General features: G+C 41.3%; 1 protein-coding gene and 1 non-coding gene across 2 annotated transcripts in view; one reads left to right on the top strand and one right to left on the bottom strand.

Annotated features, from left to right (window-relative positions):
* The window catches only part of LOC126246746 (mediator of RNA polymerase II transcription subunit 4), a 69,905-nt gene that overhangs the window by 2,556 nt on the left and 40,456 nt on the right, over positions 1-26,893 (top strand). Inside the window, exon 3 of the mRNA XM_049948420.1 lies at positions 21,758-21,929. Within this exon, the coding sequence (XP_049804377.1) occupies positions 21,758-21,929 (172 nt within the window). The remainder of the gene's footprint in view (positions 1-21,757; positions 21,930-26,893) is intronic.
* Trnal-caa (transfer RNA leucine (anticodon CAA)) lies at positions 26,605-26,679 on the bottom strand. Its single transcript has one exon. It is a non-coding gene; the product is annotated as a tRNA-Leu (tRNA).

Genomic DNA, 26,893 nt, shown 5'->3' on the forward strand with positions numbered 1-26,893 from the left:
GTATCTTATCTCCCATTTCATCTTCATCTACATCCTCTTCCATTTCCGTAATATTGTCCTCAAGTACATCGCCCTTGTATAAACCCTCTATATACTCCTTCCACCTTTCTGCCTTGCCTTCTTTGCTTAGAACTGGGTTGCCATCTGAGCTCTTGATATTCATACAAGTGGTTCTCTTCTCTCCAAAGGTCTCTTTAATTTTCCTGTAGGCAGTATCTATCTTACCCCTAGTGAGACAAGCCTCTACATCCTTACATTTGTCCTCTAGCCATCCCTGCTTAGCCATTTTGCACTTTCTGTCGATCTCATTTTTGAGACGTTTGTATTCCCTTTGGCCTGCTTCATTTACTGCATTTTTATATTTTCTCCTTTCATCAATTAAATTCAATATTTCTTCTGTTACCCAAGGATTTCTATTAGCCCTCGTCTTTTTACCTACTTGATCCTCTGCTGCCTTCACTACTTCATCCCTCAGAGCTACCCATTCTTCTTCTACTGTATTTGTTTCCCCCATTCCTGTCAATTGTTCCCTTATGCTCTCCCTGAAACTCTCTACAACCTCTTGTTCTTTCAGTTTATCCAGGTCCCATCTCCTTAAATTCCCACCTTTTTGCAGTTTCTTCAGTTTCAATCTGCAGTTCATAACCAATAGATTGTGGTCAGAATCCACATCTGCCCCTGGAAATGTCTTACAATTTAAAACCTGGTTCCTAAATCTCTGTCTTACCATTATATAATCTATCTGATACCTATTAGTATCTCCAGGATTCTTCCAGGTATACAACCTTCTTTTATGATTCTTGAACCAAGTGTTAGCTATGATTAAGTTATGCTCTGTGCAAAATTCTACAAGGCGGCTTCCTCTTTCATTTCTTCCCCCCAATCCATATTCACCTACTATGTTTCCTTCTCTCCCTTTTCCTACTGACGAATTCCAGTCACCCATGACTATTAAATTTTCATCTCCCTTCACTACCTGAATAATTTCTTTTATCTCGTCATACATTTCATCAATTTCTTCATCATCTGCAGAGCTAGTTGGCATATAAACTTGTACAACTGTAGTAGGCATGGGCTTTGTGTCTATCTTGGCCACAATAATGCGTTCACTATGCTGTTTGTGGTAGCTAACCCGCACTCCTATTTTTTTATTCATTATTAAACCTACTCCTGCATTACCCCTATTTGATTTTGTATTTATAACCCTGTAATCACCTGACCAAAAGTCTTGTTCCTCCTGCCACCGAACTTCACTAATTCCCACTATATCTAACTTTAACCTATCCATTTCCCTTTTTAAATTTTCTAACCTACCTGCCCGATTAAGGGATCTGACATTCCACGCTCCGATCCGTAGAATGCCAGTTTTCTTTCTCCTGATAACGACGTCCTCTTGAGTAGTCCCCGCCCGGAGATCCGAATGGGGGACTATTTTACCTCCGGAATATTTTACCCAAGAGGACGCCATCATCATTTAATCATACAGTAAAGCTGCATGTCCTCGGGAAATATTACGGCTGTAGTTTCCCCTTGCTTTCTGCCGTTCGCAGTACCAGCACAGCAAGGCCGTTTTGGTTAATGTTACAAGGCCAGATCAGTCAATCATTCAGACTGTTGCCCCTGCAACTACTGAAAAGGCTGCTGCCCCTCTTCAGGAACCACATGTTTGTCTGGCCTCTCAACAGATACCCCTCCGTTGTGGTTGCACCTACGGTACGGCCATCTGTATCGCTGAGGCACGCAAGCCTCCCCACCAACGGCAAGGTCCATGGTTCATCATAAATAAATAGTTAAATGTATTTAAAAATTCGCACTATAAGCAAACACACAAAAAATTTATAACTGAAGATACAGGTCTTAACCAGCCCACACATGTTAGTGTCACCAAAGGCAGTTTGCTGGGTTCCCCATGAAATTTTGATAATAAAAACTCTACAGTTAGGTTTTGAGCAGTTTGCACAGCAACCCTACAGTCACACATTGGAGTGTCCATGAACTCCCATTCATACAGATTCCCACACTTTCCCTGCCATGTACGGGCTTCATGCACGGTTATCCACAATTTCCTGTGAATACCAAATCCATTCACATATTTAGTATGATCAGTAATGTGGCGAGAATATGCTGAAGCAAAGTTCTGCCAAATATCTTTCCATTCTTGGTACACATCATATATGAAAGGTACATCTTCATTTAAAAGGTATCAACAAACTTGTTATGATACATGTAAATGTTCAGTATACTAATGTACATATGATGATTCTTGGGCTATTGTAGCCATGAATCATCATATATTATTTTACAACTCTTATTTACAGCATTTATTTAATTGGATGGATAAACAATCTACTCACCAAGCGGTGGCAGAACACATACATAAAATATTGTTGTGGTTGGCAAACTTTCGGAGCCAGTGGCTCCTTCTTCAGGCAGAATGGTTGAAGGGGAAGGAAGAAGGGTGAAGGGAAAGGACTGGAAAGGTCTAGGAAAAGAGGTATATTTTGGGAAAGTCACGCAGAACCACTCATCAGGGGAGACCTACTGTCTGTATGATAAGTACTCCTCACAATTCTCCAACTAAATTGTTAATGTTTGCCAGATCTGATGCAGGGAGATTGTATGTCCTTCCAGTTGGTGTCACTGTATCCACTCTTGTGATAATGTCACATTTTCTGATGATGCAAGTGTCTGGTTTGGCAGGAAACAAATGACTGAGATGGTCCATGTGGATGCAAGAAGTTGACCTTTATTTCACCTGGTTCTTCACATGTTTGTAAGACATATGCAACCCACCCAATGACTGCCATACAGACAGGCAACAAATCCATGTGTATTTGTTAACAGCATTTCATTCACCATAGCAATCACTGACTCTACTCTACTCACTAAAGAAGCTGAATATGCAGAATATGTCTTAGTCTTTACTAAACCGTTGTTAGCAGGTATTGCACAGTGAAACTTATGGGCACCTGGAATCGTCCTTGCATTTTTGAAATATTTTCAAATTGGCTATATCTTCATCATGATTGGAAACTGATGTACAATGGAAGACACATGAAGGAATATTTTCCTTGCACCACTCAGACAAAATAGGATTTTCGTAAGGTCACTTGAGGCTGGGAAGCCTTGATAATGTCTTTACAGTCCCTGCTACCCCATAACAAGGTTCTTTACCAAGCACTGTAGCAGAAAAATGCCATTCTGCTGTAACATCAAAATCTTCTTGATGGTAAGACAGATTCATAAAGTTCTTTCGTGCTTTGTATTTGAAAACTGACATTTTAAGCAATTGATGAAATTTGTCTGGAAAGAATAAACACACACTGTATCATGCCGAAGGCAATCAGATATTTCCACGTATGATACATGTTGTATTTCATTAGTGCCTGAGTCTCTGTAGTAAGCTGCAAATGGGTGAAATGTAGCCTGTGAATTATTCCAGTGGAATCCTTGTACCTCATCCTGAATGGTGAAGGAGCAAAGTCACAAAGAACAAGAGACTCATTTACTTTGAGACCTTCTTTAGTGATTTTACAGAAATGTGACTGCTGCTGGGAGATAAATGAGTGCTGTTGTAACCTCAGTGCACACACCTCAATGAAATCATCTGTTGACTTCGTTATAGCCCTGTAGAACTACTCTGCCTGTAGCTAACCAACACTTATATGCAATTTCGTCAATGCAGTTCTTACCATACAGATAATCAGTTAGTCTTGTCACACCTGGACAATAGGGACATGAACCTAAGAAACATGCTGGTAGTGCAGAATTACATGTAACAAATGCTACACAGTGCTTGTACGATGGTAATGTGTATTCTTCACTCTATGTTAGTGCTTTAAGTTTACAACCTTCAATCATTAACTTGAAATTCTGGTGCAAGACACACACACAAACACTGGCATTGGCAAGAACACTGTGCTTTGGCCACAGCTCACAAAATTTGGAGAACCCAATATTTATATATAGGTATTTATCTTTGAAATATGCACACAGTTCCTTAAGGTTGTGCAACACTAGCTGCTTTTGTTTATGTATTGTAATTACAATTTTCTTACACAGACGCGAAGTCTTTTCATGAACAGTTTTCTCACATAATGTCTTACCTGGCTTTGGATTTGGTGTCACTAATATACCATGTACTGCTACTAACTGTTTTGCTCTCTGTACCATGTAATCTGAAGCAGAAAATTCTTTCATAGTTTTCCTTATACTCCAGCTCTTTGGAAGTGCAGTTACAATTTGTGTTTTGTCACACATACAGTCTGAATTGTGAAACTTATCTTTCAGCTGGGTGATAATTTCACTTTCTCTATTTTCACTCTCTTCTTTTTCCAGTTTTACTTTGGATACTTTTTCTCACTCAGAAGACTTGTTTTCTTCACAGGAGATTCACCTAAATACTGAAGCCAGATCTGATGCTACTTCATCTTCACTTAAATCTTCTCCGGAAGTATCTGGCACAACTGAGACAACACCTGCAGTGATTGTTGGGTTTTGCTATATATTTTTTTTTTCTACATTTACTGCAAACTTTTCCACCTTACAATACATTAGGATATATGTTTATCATCCACTCCTGAACATTCCTTAAATTCTTCTGCACTCTTGCATGGCCTTCTTCCCTAAACGGATTGCAGCAATACAATTTTGACTTGAAATCCATTTTTTACTAAATATTACTTTATGAGACATTTACACTGCCACAGCCATAAAACACATGAAACAAAATTTGCATAATATATAGAGATCAGTGAACTAATGATGACTGGTTGAAATAAGAGTCTATCTGATTGGCTGTTCACTAAAACAGGCTGGTAATGTTGATTGACTGAAATAAAAATCTCTCTGATTGGCTGTTCACAGCGAGAAATATTAAAGAACTTGTCTGAATAAAAGTAACTGCTATTGGCTGGTGTTATAGAAAAAACTGGATACATAGCTGCTTTCTGCATGTCGATGGTGTACTTAAGTTGACAAAATAATTTCTTGTGCCTGATGCCTTTGGTGTGCTGTTTTGATATTTACCATATTTATAGTAACATACTGGAGCAATTAATTTTTTTTTTTTTTCAAAAAAATTTAAGATGAGGTGTTTGAGATATTCAAGGTCAATGACCTTTAGCATGAAAATTCTTAGAAACCTGCCATGTGGCATATCAATGTAAAGATCTATTCGTTAGCTTTCCAGTGGTACCATTTTAATTGCTGTAACTGAATTAGAACCAGAATTACATCATTTATGTTGTGACATACACATGTAAATTTAGCACAAATTCCAAACTTTCCAGACCTGTAACTTTCTTCACAGTTGTAATACACATTTGCAAACTGGCATTTTTCCATATCTTATCTGGGTCATTGAATGCACCAAATTTGAAAAAAAAAATTGAGAGGGTCAGGTTGAGAGGTACATTGAATTGACATGGAATGATCCATTTACAGTGATTGCATTACTGCACTGAATTTATACTGAAGTCAGGTAGTATGTAATAAATTACCAGAGAAGGAAAGTTGCTACTCACCATATAGCGGAGATGCTGAGTCGCAATAGGCACAATAAAAAGATTCACACACGTACACACACACATTCACATAAACGCAACTGCCACACACATCTGCAGTCTCAGAGAGCTGAGACCACACTGCGAACAGCAGCACCAGTGCATGATGGGAGTGGAAACTGGGTGGGGGTAAGGAGGAGGCGGGGAGGGGGAGGGATAATATGGTGGGAGTGACGGACAGTCAAGTGTTGTAGTTGAGACGGAGGGCAGGAGAGAAGGTGCGGAGGGGGGAGGGGGTAAGTAGCGGAAAGGAGGAAAATAAAAGACTGGGTGTGGCGGTGGAGTGACGGCTGTGTAGTGCTGGAATGGGAACAGGGAGGGGGATGGATGGGTGAGGACAGTGACTAACGAAGGTTGACGCCAGAAGGGTTATGGGAATGTAGGATGTATTGCAGGGAAAGTTCCCACCTGCGCAATTCAGAAAAGCTGGTGTTGGTGGGAAGGATCCATATGGCACAGGCTGTGAAGCAGTCATTAAGATGAGGGATACCATGTTTGGCAGCATGTTCAGCAACAGGGTGGTCCACTTGTTTCTTGGCCACAGTTTGTCGGTGGCTGTTCATGCTTGTTGGTTGTCATGCCTACATAGAATGCAGCACAGAGGTTGCAGCTTAGCTTGTAAATCACATGACTGGTTTCACAGGTAGCCCTGCCTTTGTTGGCATAGGTAATGGTAGTGACCGGACTGGAATAGGTGGTGGTAGGAGGATGTATGGGACAGGTCTTGCATCTAGGTCTGTTATAGGGGTATGAGCCACGAGGTAAGGGATTGAGAAAGGGGTTGTGTAAGGATGGATGAGTATATTGTGTAGGTTCAGTGGACGGCGGAATACATCTACATCTACATTCATACGCCGCAAGCCACCTGATGGTGTGTGGTGGAGGGTACCTTGAGTACCTGTATCGGTTCTCCCTTGTATTCCAGTCTCGTATTGTTCGTGGAAAGAAGGATTGTTGGTATGCATCTGTGTGGGCTCTAATCTCTCTGATTTTATCTTCATGGTCTCTACGCGAGATATACGTAGGAGGGAGCAATATACTGCTTGACTCTTCAGTGAAGGTATGTTCTCGAAACTTTAACAAAAGCCCGTACCAAGCTACTGAGCATCTCTCCTGCAGAGTCTTCCACTGGAGTTTATCTATCATCTCCGTAACGCTTTCGCGATTACTAAATGATCCTGTAACGAAGCGCGCTGTTCTCCGTTGGATCTTCTCTATCTCTTCTATCAATCCCATCTGGTATGGATCCCACACTGCTGAGCAGTATTCAAGCAGTGGGCGAACAAGTGTACTGTGACCTACTTCCTTTGTTTTCGGATTGCATTTCCTTAGGATTCTTCCAATGAATCTCAGTCTGGCATCTGCTTTACCAATGATCAACTTTATATGATCATTCCATTTTAAATCTCTCCTAATGCGTACTCCCGTACTCCCAGATAATTTATGGAATTAACTGCTTCCAGTTGCGGACCTGCTATTTTGTAGCTAAATGATAAGGGATCTATCTTTCTATGTATTCGCAGCACATTATACTTGTCTACATTGAGATTCAATTGCCATTCCCTGCACCTTGCGTCAATTCGTTGCAGATCCTCCTGCATTTCAGTACAACTTTCCATTGTTACAACCTCTCGATACACCACAGCATCATCTGCAAAAAGCCTCAGTGAACTTCTGATGTCATCCACAAGATCATTTATGTATATTGTGAATAGCAACGGTCCTATGACACTCCCTTGCGGCACACCTGAAATCACTCTTACTTCGGATGACTTCTCTCCATTGAGAATGACATGCTGCGTTTTGTTATCTAGGAACTCTTCAATCCAATCACACAATTGGTCTGATAGTCCATATGCTCTTACTTTGTTCATTGAATGACTGTGGGGAACTGTATCGAACGCCTTGCGGAAGTCAAGAAACACGGCATCTACCTGGGAACCCGTGTCTATGGCCCTCTGAGTCTCGTGGACGAATAACGCGAGCTGGGTTTCACACGACCGTCTTTTTCGAAACCCATGCTGATTCCTACAGAGTAGATTTCTAGTCTCCAGAAAAGTCATTGTATTCGAACATAACACTTGTTCCAAAATTCTACAACTGATTGACGTTAGAGATATAGGTCTATAGTTCTGCACATCTGTTCGACGTCCCTTCTTGAAAACGGGGATGACCTGTACCCTTTTCCAATCCTTTGGAATGCTACGCTCTTCTAGAGACCTACGGTACACCGCTGCAAGAAGGGGGGCAAGTTCCTTCACGTACTCTGTGTAAAATCGACCTGGTATCCCATCAGGTCCACCGGCCTTTCCTCTTTTGAGCGATTTTAATTGTTTCTCTATCCCTCTGTCGTCTATTTCGATATCTACCATTTTGTCATCTGTGCGACAATCGGGTAGAGAAGGAACTACAGTGCAGTCTTCCTCTGTGAAACAGCTTTGCAAAAAGACATTTAGTATTTTGGCCTTTAGTGTGTCATCCTCTGTTTCAGTACCATTTTGGTCACAGAGTGTCTGGACATTTTGTTTTGATGCACCTACCGCTTTGACATAAGACCAAAATTTCTTAGGATTTTCTGCCAAGTCAGTACATAGAACTTTACTTTCGAATTCATTGAACGCCTCCCGCATAGCCCTCCTCACACTACATTTCGCTTCGCTTACTTTTGTTTGTCTGCAAGGATTTGGCTATGTTTATGTTTGCTGTGAAGTTCCCTTTGCTTCCGCAGCAGTTTTCTAACTCGGTTGTTGTACCACGGTGGCTCTTTTCCATCTCTTACGATCTTGCTTGGCACATACTCATGTAACGCATATTGGACGATGGTTTTGAACGTTGTCCACTGATCCTCAACACTATCTGTACTTGAGACAAAACTTTTGTGTTGAGCCGTCAGGTACTCTGTAATCTGCTTTTTGTCACTTCTGCTGAACAGAATTCAAATCGTTTGGATCTGTTTGTCACCAGAAGGTCTAATATGTTATCGCCACGAGTCGGTTCTCTGTTTAACTGCTCAAGGTAGTTTTCAGATAAATAACTTAAAAAAAATTCACTGGATTCTTTGTCCCTGCCACCCGTTATGAACGTTTGAGTCTCCCAGTCTATATCTGGCAAATTAAAATCTCCACCCAGAGCTATAACATGGTGGGGAAATCTACTCGAAATATTTTCCAAATTATCCTTCATGTGCTCAGCCACAACAGCTGCTGAGCCAGGGGGCCTATAGAGACATCCAATTACCATGTCTGAGCCTGCTTTAACTGTGACCTTCACCCAAATTATTTCACATTTCGGATCTCCGTCAATTTCCTTCGATACTATTGCACTTCTTATCACTATAAACACGCCTCCCCCTTCACTGTCCAGCCTGTGTCTGTGGTATACATTCCAATCTGAGTTTAGGATTTCGTTACTGTTTACTTCTGGTTTCAGCCAACTTTCTGTCCCTAGTACTATATGGGCGTTGTGACCGTTTATTAATGAGAGCAGTTCTGGGACCTTTCTATAGACACTCCTGCAGTTTACTATTAGCACACTAATATTGTTATTCCCTGTTACATTTTGCCTACTCCTACCTTGCCGCGTCTGAGGAGGCGTATTGTCGGGCCTAGGGAGGGAATTCTCTAACTTAAAAAACCCACATGTGCACTCCACACGTACTCCACTACCCTTGTAGCCGCTTCCGGCGTGTAGTGCACGCCTGACCTATTCAGGGGACCCTACATTTCTCCACCTGATAGCGGAGGTCGAGAAATTTGCACCTCAGATCTCCGCAGAATCGTCTGAGCGTCTGGTTTAAGCCTTCTACTCGGCTCCAAACCAGAGGACCGCGATCGGTTCTGGGAACGATACTACAAATAGTTAGCTCAGATTCCACCCCGCGAGCGAGGCTTTCTGCCTTCACCAATTCCGCGAACCGCCTGTATAAACTGAGGATGATCTCTGAACCCAGACGGCAGGTGTCATTGGTGCCGACATGAGCAACAATTTGCAGTCGGGTGCACCCAGTGCTCTCTATCGCTGCTGGCAGGGCCTCCTCCACATCTCGGATGAGACCCCCCAACAAGCAGACAGAGTGAACACTGGCCTTCTTCCTTGACTTTTGCGCTATTTCCCTAAGGGGCTCCATCGCCCGCCTAATGTTGGAGCTCCCAATAACCAATAAACCCCTCCCCCCGTGTGCCTGCTCGGACCTTGCTGAAGGAGCGGCCACATGTCCACTCACAGCCAGGGTGGGCGATGCCACACGGCTAGTTTCCACATTGACCCTCCGCCTTGTGCGCCGCTGAACCCGCCACTCCCCTTGGGGAGAGGGTGGCGCAACCGCACCCGGTACCCGCGAAGATGTTTCGACAGCAGGGACAGTGGGTGAAGCATGTAACACCTGGGGTGTACCATGCGACGCACCAGACTCCTCACTGTCGCTACACTCTGAGGCAGCAGCCTGAAGACGGCTGACCGCGCCCATCAACACGCTCAGCTGTTCGCGAATAGTGGCCAGCCCCTCCTGCGTCCGTACACAGCAGTCACACAGCCTATCCATCCTAAGAAATCAATTTACTGTAGAGAGTTAATCAACTATTAACTAGACTGCTAATTCACTAAAGGCGGCTGATTGTTGACTAAACTGTGGTTGCTAGACACTTCTGTCTCTGGACTGTATTGAAAACAAACACTAGCACTACTGCACTATGGTTGACTAAAGGGACTCTCTCTGACTGTATTCAAAACAAACACAAAATCTATGGAACACTATTACTAGCACTCGACAATTAAAGCTTCCTAAAAGCAAAAACACACGGAAGAAGAAGTGACAAGTAAGAAAAATACAGTTAATACTTAAATTAACGTAGCTCGCTGCACAGCAGACGGCAGTTACGACGACACCTATCACGGTAGGAGGGGTGGGAAGGATAGTGGGCAGGACATTTCTCATTTCAGGGCATGAAGACAGGTAATCAAAACCCTGGCGGAGAATGTAATTCAGTTGCTCCAGTCCCAGATGGTACTGAGTTATGAGGGGAATGCTCCTCTGTGGCCAGACTGTGGGACTTTGGGAGGTGGTGGGAGACTGGAAAGATAAGGCACGGGAGATTTGTGTTTGTACAAGGATGGGAGGATAATTATGGTCAGTGAAGGCTTCAGTAAGACCCTCAGTATATTTTGAGAGGGACTGCTCGTCACTGGAAATACGACGACCAAGTGTAGCTAGTCTGTACGGAAGGGACTTCTTGGTATGAAATGGGTGGCAGCTGTCGAAGTGGATGTATTGCTGGTGGTTAGTAGGTTTGATATGGACGGAGGTACTGATGAAGTCATCTCTGAGGTGAAGGTCAATATCTAGGAAGGTGGCTTGTCGGGTTGAGTAGGACCATGTGAAGCAAATGGGGGAGAAGTTGTTGAGGTTCTGGAGAAATGTGAATAAGGTGTCCTCACCTTCAATCCAGATAGCAACGATGTCATCAGTGAATCTGAACTAGGTGAGGGGTTTAGGATTCTGGGTTTTTAGGAAGGATTCCTCTAGATGGCCCATGAATAGGTTAGCATAGGATGGTGCCATATGGGTGCCCATAGCCGTACCGCGGATTTGTTTGTAGGTAATGCCTTCAAAGGAGAAGTAATTGTGGGTGAGGATATAGTTGGTCATGGAGACTAGAAGGAGGTTGTTGGTTTGGAATCCATAGGGCGTCTGGAAAGGTAGTGTTCGACAGCAGTAAGGCCATGGGCATTAGGAATGTTAGTGTACAGGGAGACGGCATCAATAGTGACGAGCAGGGCACCGTGTGGTAAAGGGACAGGAACTGTGGAGAGTCGGTTGAGGAAATGGTTGTTATCTTTCTATAGGAGGTCGCCACTCCCATCATGCACTCGTGTTGCTGCTCGCACTGTGGTCTCAGCTCTCTGAGACTGCAGATGTGTGTGCAAGTTGCATTTATGTGAGTGTGTGTGTATGTGTGTCTACTGCTGACAAAGGCCTTAATGGCCGAAAGCTTTAATTATGTGAATCTTTTTATTGTGCCTATCGCGACTCAGTATCTCCGCTATATGGTGAGTAGCAACTTTCCTTCTCTGATATTGTTACATTCCATCCTGGATTTTCCATTGTTTGATTTGAGTATGTAATACATTGTATGATATAATAACCATTCCAAGACAAACTGGCAACCATTTGGTCCTTTAGCAGACTACCGTTGCAGGAACCATAAATTCTCCATCTATATCTGTAACACACACTATGCTCCTACGCACCATACAGTGCAACTTATATAGCTCATCATTCCAGGCCGATGGCTCTTCCATGCACAATTCCCTTGGTGAGTCGGTACCTACACTACCTACACTAACCTAGATCAATTTCCCTGTACCTACTGGTATGATATCCAATGAATTAACCTTTGATATACATGTATGCAGTTTAGCTGGCAACACCTTCATGACAGGCGCACCTTGTGACATTGTTTCACTATCAGCTCTCTTCCATAGTGGAAACAAAGCTCCACCAAGCTCAATCATACGCATGATGCTTATTTAGAAAATCAAGTCCAAGAATTGTCCAGTACACCTCATCAAAATGTGGCAACACCTCAGTATGCTCCTTAAATGTTTCAGACCCAGTGGTAGAAGTGAGCAATCTTGTCCCCATTGATTTCACGCCATTGTCATATACGCCATGTTAACCTGTACCGTAGAGACTGAAGTCTCTTCCTACCCAACAGGTCCAGACTGAAACTGACAAATGTGCATATGTGTCTACCAAGAATTTGTTTCTTATGATTCACTGCAACACTCTAGCAACAATCTGTCTTGACTCTAGCAACAATCTGTCTTTGCACAAGTCCTTGCAGTGTACTCTTTTTTAAATGACCTGTGATGGTCAGGTCAGGGCACCCCTGTTTGCTTTTAAAGCGTGCTTCTTTCTATTGCGGCTGTCCTGCTTTCCACATTTGCAGTCACATGCCCTATGCCTAATCTCATCACATTCAAAGCATTGTAGCTGACAGCATTGCTTCTTCATGTGGTCCGCTCATCCAAATCTGTTGCATTTGACCTCAGAGGAGAAGACACCACGGCACTCCATTTCTCAGTTGCAATATTGATCTCCTCCAGCTGTGTTTCAGTTCTGATACCTGAGGAAAAATCGCTAGGATTTTCCGTCTTCACCTGTTTGACATATTCACTGTACTCCTAGCGAAAGCATCTAAGGCCTATTCTCTGCTTCCCACAAGAAGACTTTGTCCATCTCCGCATTGTGCATCAATTCGTAACTCTGCGGGTATAACTTAAGATTTCTGTCAGAGAACGCCTCTACTGACTTATTGTGTTTCTGTGTTAATCCTATGAGCTGTTCCCTAAAATCATATTCTGAATGTACTGGCAAAAAGGAGGAAGTACTTTGAAGATGGTGCATTTGCAAAGGCGTGTCCACATGATACCTTTTTCTTCACGTTCAATCGCAGACGCATGAGAAAAAAGAGAATGCATAAAAATTTGTGGAAAGAACACATTTACCCAAGGACATTCTCTTGTCCTATACTGCCTTATTGCAGTGGTAGTCTGCTATGGATCCCCTTTTTTGCTTGGGAGTTTGTGTTATGCACTTTGTGATGAAAAGAGAGCAGAAGAAGAAAACTCAAAGGTGACTGTGGGTAAAAAAGTGTCTAAATAACAGAGGTACAACAAATACAAGGTGACAACAATGTTTTGTTTGCAAATTTCAGATTTGCTGCTTGAGAAACTGCAGCAATAAACCTGAACAGTAACATTTCAGTAGCTAGTAACTGGTGAATTATGTACTATTTTGATCTTTTTACTATCCATTTCAAAACAAAGCATTTCAGTGATCCCTGAAACTGAGAAATACTTGAGGGAGGTTCTTATCCATTATGTGACGGTTAATTAAGTTTCACCGTGTCATGTGTATTTTATTCTATCAAAAAGTTGTTTACACAACTTTAATAATTAAAGATTATGTGTAGATTAACACCCTTGGTTGGTTGGTTGGTTTGGGGGATTAAAGTGACCAGACTGCGATTAACACCCTTGGCTTCGACAAATTTGGGAATTTCGTTGACGCCAGAATTCATTAGAATAGAGGTTGTGTTTTCCAATTTTGTATTTTTTGCATTATCAATGTCCTTCTTTTCAGTTTCTAGTTTTTTTTTTCTCTTTTTTTTACACACACTTCTTACATTCAGTTTTCATGAATTTCTGGCTTGTTCTTCTCTCTTTTCCTTCTTCAAAATTTACAGTATGTTACTGGAGACTCTTTATCTAACCTTGATGCTGAGGGTATCACACCTTGAATTATTATTCAAACAATCTTTAGAAGCGGCATTTCATATTACTTCTCTATGTCTGTAGTCATATATAAATTTAAGCATGCTTCCTTTGGAGTCATCAGTCATTATTGCACACAAATTACCTCACTACTTAACGTAAACACACTACAAAATGAAACACACATGGTCCCCAGCCACCTGTCGTCTCCCTAAATAGTGCTAGAGATTCCCACCAAACCCAGGAAGCACTAAGCTTTTACACACAGCCTCCCATTTCGAGAAAATTGCCTATGCACAAATGTGCATACATAGTTGCGCAAAGTTGAACAGAAGAAAGACATCAAGTGATTCACTTGAAAAGAAGCATTTTGAGCTGCTGGTGAGTTGTTCTGAATTTCAAAAACAAATCTGAAATAGTGGCTGCCATTGAATCCCCTCAGCTTCCATTAAGAACAGTCATAAGAAGAGATTAAACAATGTCTAATGATGTTTTTTCTAAGTGAAAAGAGACCTTGATGAGTATTGCTGTTTTTCATGCAATTGATGGGTCCACTAATGCAACAGGCACTGCTCAGTTGCTGTTTTCTGTAAGGATGATTTTTAATACATTTACTGTCAAAGAATAACCTTTGAAAGTGATTTATTTGGAAGATCATACAAGAGAAGATTTTTTTTTTTTTTTTTTTTTTTTTTTTTTTTTTTTTTTTTGCCATGGAGCAATTCATCCTAACTGTGAAAATGCATATCCACAAGCTTGTAAGCATTACCACAGATGAAGCTCCAGCCTTAAGAGGTTCTAAAATGGTTTACACTAGGTTTTATCTCTTACTGTGATAAACTAGATGCAGAATTTAACTGTATACGACTTAATGCAGGTTGATAGCTTGTACAGATCTCCAGAAGGAGATGTAAATGTTTTGAAAGATTTGAGCTGCTTATGAGGAAAATTTTAAAATCTAAAACAAAAGTCATTATCTGTGGTTGTTTAACACTGAAATGATGAACACGTTACAAAATTTAAATTTTACGATTACAAATTTGCAGGGAATAGTGCCTGCTTGGATGATATTTTAGTTAATTTTTCTATAGATATGTATGATGATGTCAGACTTGGTAGTGATGCACTAGCGGATCACGACCCACTATTTCTTAACATTCTGCTGTGATCGTTTGTCTAAGTCAGACACATCAGCCAGCGTCAAGTCTAATGCTACACAGATAAGAAGCCAGAAATATGAATAGATTAATTTATTAACAATATTATGGGAAGGAAAGTTGCTACTCACCATATAGTGGAGATGCTGAGTCGCAGATAGGCACTACAAAAAGACACTCACAATTATAGCTTTCGGCCATTAAGCCTTCATCAACAGTAGACACACATAAGCACATGCACACACTCATGCAAACACAACTCACACACACGATTCTTGTATGTGAATTACATTTTCATGAGTGTTTGTGCGTGTGCGTATGTGTGTCTGTTGTTTACTAAGGCCTTAATGGCCGAAAGCTATAATTGTGAGAGTCTTTTTGTTGTGCCTATCTGCGACTCAGCATCTCCACTATATGGTGAGTAGCAACTTTCCTTCTCATAATATTGTTACATTCCATCCTCAATTTTCTATTTTTGATTATATTAATTTATTTATTGACATAGTAGCAGATGTTCGTTGGGAGTTTGTATAGAACACACAACCTGGGAAGGGTGACTGAGAAGCAGTTTTTGATAATTTCCCGCAGAAACTCACACAATTATGTTACTTCTGCATTAATAAAAATTATCCCTAAGAATAAATAGAAAAAGAAACAGCTAAAATGTTGTATGGTTGAGCTGGCTCACTGTAAGGAAGAGATGCTCAGACTTACACAGAATATATGAAAATTATTGTAAATAAGGTCTTGAGCAGTATGGCTTTTCTTATAGAGCTTATTTATGGTGTAAAAAGAACTGTAAAGACAAACTGATCATGGCCAAAGAACTTGAATGTCTACGTTACATTGAAGGTGCTCCCAACAAATGGAAACCAGCATGGAACATCATCAGCTCAGAAAAATCCCAAACTCACACACAATATGCATTGCTGGACCTAGAAGAAGTTGATGCTTACATTCAAACCTCAGTGGACAAATGGAAATACAAAATTAAGCAAAAAGCACTTGTGCTTTAGATCTTCCAGGTGTCGAGCCTCATAAGATGTATGCCTCCCACTGGAATGTTGTCACCTGGATATTATAAAAGCTGTGTCAAGGTTCTCAAACTCAAGAAGTAAGGACTGTTATTGGTTCTCTAACAATGTAATTTTAATAAAATAATACATCATATCTGTCAGCCTCTTTCCGTCACTTTTATGTATGTTTAGAATCTGGAGTTTTCCCTGATGCACTCAAAATTGCTAAAGTGGTACCAATATTTCAAAAGGGACATAATCACCTGTCCCAAAAGTATTTCTATTGTCCCAGTTTTCTCCAGTTTTTGAGAATCTAATGTACAACCGGCTAAATAACTATTTTGGAAAGCATGATCTCCTCTCCAGCCTGCAGTTTGTGTTCCAACATGGAAAAAATACCACTGCTGCTGTCATTGAAGTTGTTAACCAGGTGTTAATTACATTTAAACATAAGTATCTGGTATTAGGTGCACTTTGTTGTCCCAGCAAAGCCTTTGACTGTATACCATTTATGGCATACATGCCAACTTTAACTATAATCAAGTTATATCCAAACAACAGGAGGCACATTTTGAATCAGTTAAAAATATATGCTCCTCTATGAAGGAAGATTGGACTGGAGTGCCACAGGACTCTGTCCTAGGTCCCTTCCTGTTCATCATTGCAATTAATGATCCAACTTACCATGTGGGAGCAGTTTCCATTGTGTGTTATGCAGATGACGCAACACTGCTCAAAACAGGCTATGACATGGCAGAACTGCAATAGGCAAAACAGGAAAAATTAAAACTTGCAATGAAGTATGTTTTTTTCCGAATGAACTCCTCTATGATCTTAATAAAACATAGGAATCAATTCTGGGCTTAGCTACAGCTATGGAACGTAAATCAGGCGATAGGCTTTCAAATTGATTTGAAATTGAACTGAGAGGAACGTATCACCATGTCAGCAAAAAAAGAAGAAGAAAGAGGAGAAGTAGCAGTAGCAGTAATCAGAGTAATGAGCAAAGTGAAATCTAATGAAAAGTGCTGTCCACTCTTTATCAAGACATTAATTGTTGTTAGTCTATACATCTGCTCAGTGTTGTCTTATTTCATAAGTGAGTTCAACAGTAGAGAGACTATACACCCTCACAATACCAGAGGTAAACTGAACTTTATTATGCCGAGACACGAACTCACAAAGACTGCAAACTCACAAAATAACATGCCCACAGCTTCTTGTAAATTTTCAATATTTGCTTGGACATTGCCCTATATTATTTTCAAAGCTAAGGTGCATGACTGGTTACTCACTCACTCATTGTACAAGATGGCCAAACTATTTGAAATAAACAGGGCTGACATTAGTACTTGAGCATATTTCTAAAATATACGGAATTAAATTTTAAAGATTTCAACTGTAAAAATTATTCTTAATTTTATATTTGATGCAGATTGTCTTATAAGTAGGACATCCACAACTAAAATAATTGTACACACTGAAAGGAACACTCAAACAAATCAAATTATGCTGAGGCGTTGAATTGCGTTGGTAAAACTGATTGAGAGCCAGTTTCCCCACATTAGCAGTTTTATTGTAGTCACTCAGATACTATAAAAATACTTATAAAATCTATTGTCACATGTTATCTAAATATCTCCATGGATATTCCAAAGTGCAGTGAGCAGTACTGACACAACCACCAATTTAAGTCCACCTGAATAAAGCCAGTTGTCAGTGATAATTTACATTCAGAGAGTGCCAATGCCCCTAATATAAAAATGTTATAAAAGTTAGGGTGAGGGAGGTCAACTAGGAGTTACAAGTAGATCTAACTGAAAGAATAATTAAAATAATAATCTTGGACTCGTGTGCTACGTGAAACTGTCTAGAATGTTGAACATGTGAACATTGAGATGACATCGAAGAATACACCAGTGTCTGCTGCTCCCATTTTGACAACACCTATGTATGTGTCATCAGAAATAGTAGGTGTGTTCCTAAAATGAAAGTCTTTGTGAGACAAAGTGTCTCACCATCATAAATAATATGAAGGAAACAAGACCTAAGGAGAACGCTTATCAGAAGGTACTGGTGTGTGAGGAATGAACATTTATTCTGCATGGTAGTAAGGCTGTCAGAATTGGCTTCCTGGGTTAAAGGAAGCCTCTGTGATGAAATGTGGAAATGTGGAGTCCAGGTAACAGTGGACCACTGAACACTGTAAACCAGTGTGGTGCACAGATAACAACAGGAGCGCGAGGCGTGAGTGCAATCTACCACTGTTGGATTCTGAGAAAGCAGTACGCTGATTGGACCTAGGGACTCACTTACTACAGAGTAGATAAAAAAAATTTATAAATTTGTGTAGCCAAGATAACGGTAAAAATATAAAAGATACTAATATGCCATTGTGTATAAAGACTTACTATTACACAAAATGTATAAAATACAAACTCTAAGAACCAGGATATGACGCAAACTGATAGTACATAAGAGAAAGATTTGAGGGGGAGTTGGGAGGAACGGGATGGGGGTGATGGTTTGTGAGAGAGTGGGATAGGGAAAAAAAGGAGGGGAAGAAAATGATGAGGAGAGGGGAGGGTTATATTGGAAGGAGGGGATTAGTGGAGGAGAAAACAGAAACTGTATAATTTGTTACAAGAAACCATACGCAGAATTATACAGCAATCCTATAATTAAAGTTACTCGAAAGACTGGAAGACTTAAAAGATGTACAGATTATAAGAGTTAGTAAGCAGACACCTCCATTATCAAACATATCTTCAACATCCTAGTCGTCTTCTGCCACACCTCGGTAGACGTGACGCCAGCAGCAGTCGACCTTATGTTCGCCCTGAAGATGGCCCCTGCGATGGGCTGAAACTGGTCGGTGCAAAATAAATAAAAAATCCGATTAAAACTGTTTCCTTAATACTGAGTTAATTTATAGCAATCGCTGTTTCTCCACAACCATGTTGTCCAAACGTCCTAGTCATCTATTGGATTTTGATTATTTAGGGTCTTTTGACTAACTTTAATTATGGGTTCACTGTGTAATACTGCTTATGGTTTCTTATAATCCGCTATATTTTGTCTTCTCATCCACTCATCCCCTCTTTCCAGTCCCACCCTCCCTGTCCTCGTTATTGCTTTACCCCTCCTTTCTTTCCTTTCCAGTTGCCTTTCTCCTTCCTCCCACCTTCCACCATCTCACCCCCCCCCCAACCCCCACCCCCTATCTTTGTAGGCAGAACTCATTTACTGGCGGTCAGGGAGGTTGTTAAAAAATCATTCGAAATCAGCAGAAGGAATCACCAGAAGTTCCAGAGTGCTACTAGCAGTCCAGCTAGCACAATGTCTGTACATAGGGAGTTAAAACAAATGGGGTGTAGTGGCCAAGCAGCTTCTTATAAACCACACATCTGAGTTACTGCTAAGCAAGACTTGAGGTGGTGTGTAGAGCGATGCCATTGCACAATGAGTGACTGGAAGCAAGAGTGATGATTCAGGCTATACCCTGTGGCAATCAAAAGGAAGTGTTTGGGTTTGACAAATGTCTGGATAAAGTTGATTGCCATCATGTGTTTTACCAACATTTAAGTATGGAGCAGCTTGTGTTATGGTATTGGGGGGAGGGGGGTCATATTTGGTTTGTGATCCTCTTATTGCATTTAAGAAATGGTAAATGTTGAATGATATGAATACATTGTACAGGATTGTGTGTAGTGTACTGTAGAGGAACAGTTTGGCGATGATGACTGTTTGTATCAGTATGACTGTGCATTCTGTCATAAAGCAGCATTTGGAAAGGAATAGTTTGTAGACACTAACATCTCTGAAATGGAGTGGCCTGCCCAGAGCCCCGACCTGAACCGAATGGAACACCTTCGAGATGAATTAGAACGTCGACTTCACTTCAGATCCCATTGTCCAACATCTCTGCCTTCCTTGGTTTCAGCTCTTGAGGAAGACTGGACTGCCATTCCTCCACCTCATTGAAAATGTCTCCGGTAGAGTTCAAGACATCATGAAGGCTGGAAATATCTCATATTAATGTCCATGAACTAGTGGCCGGATACTTTTTATCAGATAGTTCATGAAAAATATTTTATGTTCATGTGTTATGATCTTTTTGATAGGAATCAACATTGATTCCACAAACAATGACGTGGAATTCTGCTCACTTTATTGGTTGATGAGATCCATAGGGCCAGATAACCGTGGCCAGGTTGATGCCTAGTCCTTGACTTCTGAAAGGCCAGTGCAGGAATCTGATGAAATTGTTAGCAGATGGTGCTGATGTATATTGAAATAATTGCATTGCCAATAACTGAGCAGAACTCTGATGCTTGTTGTGGGGATTGGCAGTTAAGCATCAACAGAAATTTATTCATGTATGTATTGTGCATAAATAGGCAGACACACATTCGTGTTTGATTGCATGATTGGTTATTAACCAGTGAAAACAACAACTACCGTAAAATGCTGGGAGTAATGTTTCGAGACCAACAGAGAAATGATACACAAAAATAGTTGAATACAGATGCCAACTTCAGATTCAAGAGAAGAAGCCTAGAAAGTATAATTCACCTAAGAAAGAAGTGATTCACAAAACACTCATTCAACCAAGTCTTGAGCACTTCTTATTCTGGGACCCTTACTAAATAATATTAATAGAGGATATAGAGAAAATATGTAGGAGAGTGGTGCATTTTGGCATTTTTGCTTTTGTTGAGTATGTTGAAAAGCATCACACAAATGCCCATCAAACTCAGTGGCGAAAACTACCAAAAAGCCACATCACACAAAACTACTGCTAAAATTTCGGACATAGGCATTCCAAGAAGTCAGGTACCATATTACTTCTCCCTCATAGACAACTCACAAAATGATTATGGTGGAAAATCAGAGTAATTAGAGCTCATACATAACCAAACAATGAAAAATCCAGGATGGAATGATGACAATATTATGAAAAGGGTAGATTCTGCGCACCATGTGGAGATGTTAAATCATAGGCATGCGTAACAAAAAGACTGCTAAATGTGTGAGCTTCCTTCTAAAGTAGACATCACAAACACATTCACGTAAGCCCAACTCACACACAACCATTGTGCCTAACAGCTGAGGTTGGAGGAGATGAGGAGTCGCTGACAGGCACGACAAAAAGACTGCTAAACACGGGAGCTTTTGGCCAATAGGTCTTCTTTTGAAGTAGACAACACACACACACACACACACACACACACACACACACACACACACATGGCCGTTGTCTCTGAACTCAGTATCCAAAGACAGGGGTCATGTGTGTGTGTGTGTGTGTGTGTGTGTGTGTGTGTTTTACCTACTTTAGAAGTCCATTTCTCCAAAAGCTCACCTTTTTAGCAGTCTTTTCGTTTAGAAAGTCTGTGACTCGATATCTCCTGTAAATCATGACTAAAAATCTGTATTTTTCACAATATTGTCGGATTTCATACACAGGCCTACTGACAGTCACCCTTCCCATGAACTGTTTTCAGTCTGATAACTGTGATATAGTGTCTTAACTTGGATCCAGTTGAGTGCCTCTTTTTTTTTTACCAAAAGTGCCTACCATTACGCACTGTTAGGTGCCTTTCGAAGTATAGATGTATTTAGGTTTTACAGGAGTTGAGAATGTTTCATCTTTTCACTTTTTATGTAGCTTACTGATTTACAGTCTTTTAGAAGTAAATATAATACCTTTCATTTGAAATTGTGTTATTTTCTTATCCAACAGGCCACTGCTATATTTCAAGCAAAACAAAAACTGCAGTCAATTGCAAGAGCCAACAAAAGGCCTGTTCCATCAGAGGACTTAATAAAGTTTGCTCACCGAATTAGTGCTTCAAATGCTGTTTGCGCTCCATTGACGTGGCAGCAAGGTGATCCCCGAAGACCATATCCCACAGGTGAGTTTTCCAGCACTGGTGTCTACATTGCATCACTACTGGAGTTACTATTCTCGAACATACATTCTCTTAGTACATCTTATATCTTAGTTTAATCGTTAAAGGATATCAATCCATTATTTGAGGAGTATGAGTGTGCTATTGCTTCAGATATTACATTTGTAACTGTACAAACTGACATTAAAGGAGTATGAGTCTGTCAGTTAGCGCACATGCTAAAGGATGCTGGAAAATAATATTCCTTTTATTGCGGTACGAATCAGTGACTCATACTCTTTCAAAAGTATAGAGAGGCATCATTTGTGACTCATTCCACTTTGAAAATAAAGTGTAGATAGCAGCAGTGTTTCCCCGAGACTTTCTAACCTGAAAAACTGCCAAGTCCTCTCCCCATAGCTCCCAGTGCTGGTATAGTTGCCTCCTATGTGTAATGGACTCCTACTAAGCGGAATGTGAAACCCCACTGCCTTACGTCTCAAGTCTTAGAAATCTGCAGTCTACAGGGCTTCAAAACTGCCTGAGTCTCTCATTTCAAACCCTCTCATTTCAAACCCTCCCTGTGTCTCTGTACCAAAGAGTAGTGAGTAAAAGTTGGGAATTAGTACGGGCACTGATAACTGCGCAGTTTAGTGCTCCACAATCCAAAACATGATCATAATCACAATCCAAAACGACTGGCATCATGAACACCGACATGAGCTACCGCTGGACCCAGTGCTCTTCGTGGCATCCAGAAGCACCCATTCCACATCTGGGATGACATCCCACTGTTATGCACACAGGGTACACCATGGACTCAGTCCCCTCCAGGGCAGCCACATCCCTACTGAGCTCCATTATATACCTAACATTGAAGTTTCCAGCTGCCAGTAATCCCACCTTCTGTGAATGCCCACATTCATGTTAAAAATGGTAGAAATATACACTAGACAGTTACTAAAATGTGGAACTGTGCCTTGTAAATACACAAAAATGCAAGAAATTTGAGAATTTAAACTAAAAGCACACAAATAAAATAAGTTGCCCATATAACAGGTCACAAATAGATTTGTGTGTTGTGCTCTGCTTTGTTGCTCTAGGAATACCTAACTGGCATCACACTAATATCAAGAGATCTACATACTCACAATTGCATATTCAAATCGTATAGCTTGTACGCATATTTATGTCAAAGCAACCATGTAAGGCAGTACACATACAAATGTAAGTGAAGTGATCTGAGTATTATAGCAACTTAATTTTAGTGTCAAATTCAAGCATTTTTGCCAGCTCAGTTATATTCACATATCTCTTGACAATGAACATGGCTCAAAATTAGTGTAGAATCATTATGGCTTCCATGGAAATTCAAACAGTCTCTGTCATGAAATATTTTTTTGCACTAAACAGAATCCAGTCAAACAGAAAGTAAAAATAACACAGGATAGAATAATTACAATATTGTGAAAATGATAGATTGCTACTCACCATATGGTAGAGATGTTGAGTTGCAGACAGGCACATAAAAGACCGATAAACAACAAAGCTATCGACAAAGAGGCCTTCTTCTGAATTAGACAACATATGCACGCGCGCCCTTCCCCACACACACACACACACACACACACACACACACACACACACACACACACACACACACACACACACACGTCACACGTTCACTCATACACAACTCACACATGACCACTGTCTCTGGCTGCCAGCCATTGCCAGACTGCCAGCAACAACGCATGTTAGGAAAGGCAGTCTTAGTGGTGGGGATAAGGAGGAGGCTGGTGCAGGAACGGGGAGCGATAGCAGGGTGGGGTTGGAGGACAGTGAAGACCTGCTTGTGGGAGCATATAGGGATGAGGTTGGGAGAGGGTAGGGCAGCTGGATGTAGTTTGGAGGTTAGATGGGGGGAGCAGAAAATGAGCGAAATTAAAAAAACTATAGATGCATACATGGAATAGAAGGCTGTGTAGTGAGAACAGGTAAGGGGACAGGTGGGTGAAGGACAGTGACTAACGAAAGTTGAGGTCAGGAGGATTACTAGAATGTAGGATATATTACATGGAGAATTCCAACCTGTGCAATTCGGAAAAGCTAGTGTTGGTAGGAGGGATCCAGATGGCACCAGCAGAACTTTATTCATTTCAATGATAGCTTCACAGCCTGTGCCATCTGGATCCTTCCTACCGACACCAGCCTTTCGGAAAAGCACTGGTGCGAACTCTCCCTGCAATATATCCTATGTTCCCATAACCCTCTGGACCTCAACCTTCCTTAGTTGCTGTCCTTCACCCACCTATCGCCTTCCCTTTCCCACTCCAGCACTACATAGCCTTCTAATTCATCAATGCATTTACAATCTTTTTACTTCTTCCCCTTTCTGCTCACCCACCCCATCCCCACACCCACCTCACCCCTCCGTCTAACCTCCAGACTGCACCTGGCTGCTCTACCCTCTCCCCATGTTATTCTTGTTTGCTCCCACAAGCAGCACTTAACCGTCCCCTAACCTCCTATCCCCCCCCCCCCCCCAGTCTCCTACTTACCCCCACCCCCCACTATCCAGATTGCTCCTCCCACCATGCACTGTTGCTCGCAGTCTGGCCTCGGCAGCCTGAGACAGTGGTCGTGTGTGTGTGTGTGTGTGTGTGTGTGTGTGTGTGTGTGTGTTTTCTGATTCAAAAGAAGGCCTTTTGGATGACGCATAATATTGTAAAAATTGCTCAATGATACAAAATTTTACTCATAAGTTCCTTACGACTTCCAAATTTCTTTTCCAAATCTTGTATTCATACTAATTCATTGTTGTTGTGACTTTTATCTTCTCTTCAGCGATGAGTACATCATATCATTTGTTTTAGTAATTAAATTCTAAAGATCTGGAAGTGCAGTGCCAGAGCTCTGGCATGCCTGTCTACACAGTAGCGGTTGGCATTCGTACCATGTGGCTGCCCAGAAGTAGACAGTTTCTGCCAACATGCAGTGGTTGGAACTTTTGCATTGACTGATCTGACCACAGTTATGTACAGGGATATTCAAAAAGAAAGAACTGATTTCAAATATTTTTTGTTTCCAAACTATGATAGGTAGAAACACAATTCCAGTGTTCCTGGAAAGAGAAAAGTTCAAATTTTTATGCATTCAGTGTGAGCGCCAAAATGGTGGCTCATTTCCTGCCACACACAAAGCGACTAGTCTCTCGTTATCAAATTCACAGCTTCAACAATGTGAAGTCACAGACTTCCAAGAGTATCAGGCATAGGGATAAAAACACGGTCTTTTACATAACCTCACAGATAAAAGTCACAAGGTGTGTGGTGTGGAGACCTGGGAGGCAACCAGTGATGAAATTCGTCTTATGCTCCTCCTAATCCAATCCAACATCCTGAAATGGTGTCATTCCGGTAACATTGGAAATACTTAGAAAATTCTCTAAGCACTTCTGACATTACCTGTATGACACCATTCCAGGACGTTGGATTGGAAGAGGAGGAGCAGAAGATGAACTTCATTGACACTGGCCTCCCAGGTCTCCAGACCTCATACCTTGTGACTTTTATCTGTTGAGTTACGTAAAAGACTGTGTTTTTATCCCTATGCCTGACGCTCTTAGAAGTCTGTGACTTCACATTGTTGAAGCTGTGAATTTGATAACGAGAGACTAGTTGCTTTGTGTGTGGCAGGAAATGAGTGACCATTTTGGTGCTCACATTGAATGCATAAAAATTTGAACTTTTCTCTTTCCAGGAACGTGTTGCTATCTTTTGTCATTTGGAAGCAATAAATGTTTGAAATCTGTTCCTTCTTTTTGAATGAATAGCCCTTTATTACTAAATAATATAATTTCATACACCTGGAGATGCGATGTTAAAGTCTCGAAACCAGCCGTAGTTTGAATAAATATACTGCAGCTGAAGCAGATCTCTCTAAATTAATTATCAGTTGCAGATGTCCTTCTCAGATAGGATGCCAATGATCAATGTGCAGGCGTATGAAATGACACAGAATGCAAAAGCTGATAGAATATTAATGCAGCAGGGTGAAAATTGTACATTGGTTGTTTTTCTGCATGATACTACAAAAGGTCTGAGGGGTGAGTAATAAATATGGAATACCACTCCTTACATCTGTCTGTTAAGTAATACATCATGTGACAGAACCAACCTTCAGCTGCACCACTATAAAACTATGCACAATGGAGATCTGACTGTAATCAATATTTTGGCCCTGGTGTTGAAATTGCAGTGGACGTAATGTAACAGATTTTCAACTGCTGAAAGTATCTCCCACATAAATTAATTTAAAAAGCATTAATACAGAATGAGATTTTCACTCTGCAGCGGAGTGTGCGCTGATATGAAACTTCCTAGCAGATTAAAACTGTGTGCCCGACCGAGACTCGAACTCGGGACCTTTGCCTTTCGCGGGCAAGTGCTCTACCAACTGAGCTACCGAAGCACGACTCACGCCCGGTACTCACAGCTTTACTTCTGCCAGTACCTCGTCTCCTACCTTCCAAACTTTACAGAAGGTCTCCTGCGAACCTGCAGAACTAGCACTCCTGAAAGAAAGGATATTGCGGAGACATGGCTTAGCCACAGCCTGGGGGATGTTTCCAGAATGAGATTTTCACTCTGCAGCGGAGTGTGCGCTGATATGAAACTTCCTGGCAGATTAAAACTGTGTGCCCGACCGAGACTCGAACTCGGGACCTTTGCCTTTTGCGGGCAAGTGCTCTACCAACTGAGCTACCGAAGCACGACTCACGCCCGGTACTCACAGCTTTACTTCTGCCAGTACCTCGTCTCCTACCTTCCAAACTTTACAGAAGCTCTCCTGCGAAAGGCAAAGGTCCCGAGTTCGAGTCTCGGTCGGGCACACAGTTTTAATCTGCCAGGAAGTTTCAGCATTAATACAGTCTGACTTCTAATGAAATTATGGATATCAAGTGTGATTACACAGAGGTGAAATTA

The sequence above is a fragment of the Schistocerca nitens genome, chromosome 1 (genome assembly GCF_023898315.1).
Source record: "Schistocerca nitens isolate TAMUIC-IGC-003100 chromosome 1, iqSchNite1.1, whole genome shotgun sequence".
Classification (NCBI taxonomy): Eukaryota; Metazoa; Arthropoda; class Insecta; order Orthoptera; family Acrididae; genus Schistocerca; species Schistocerca nitens.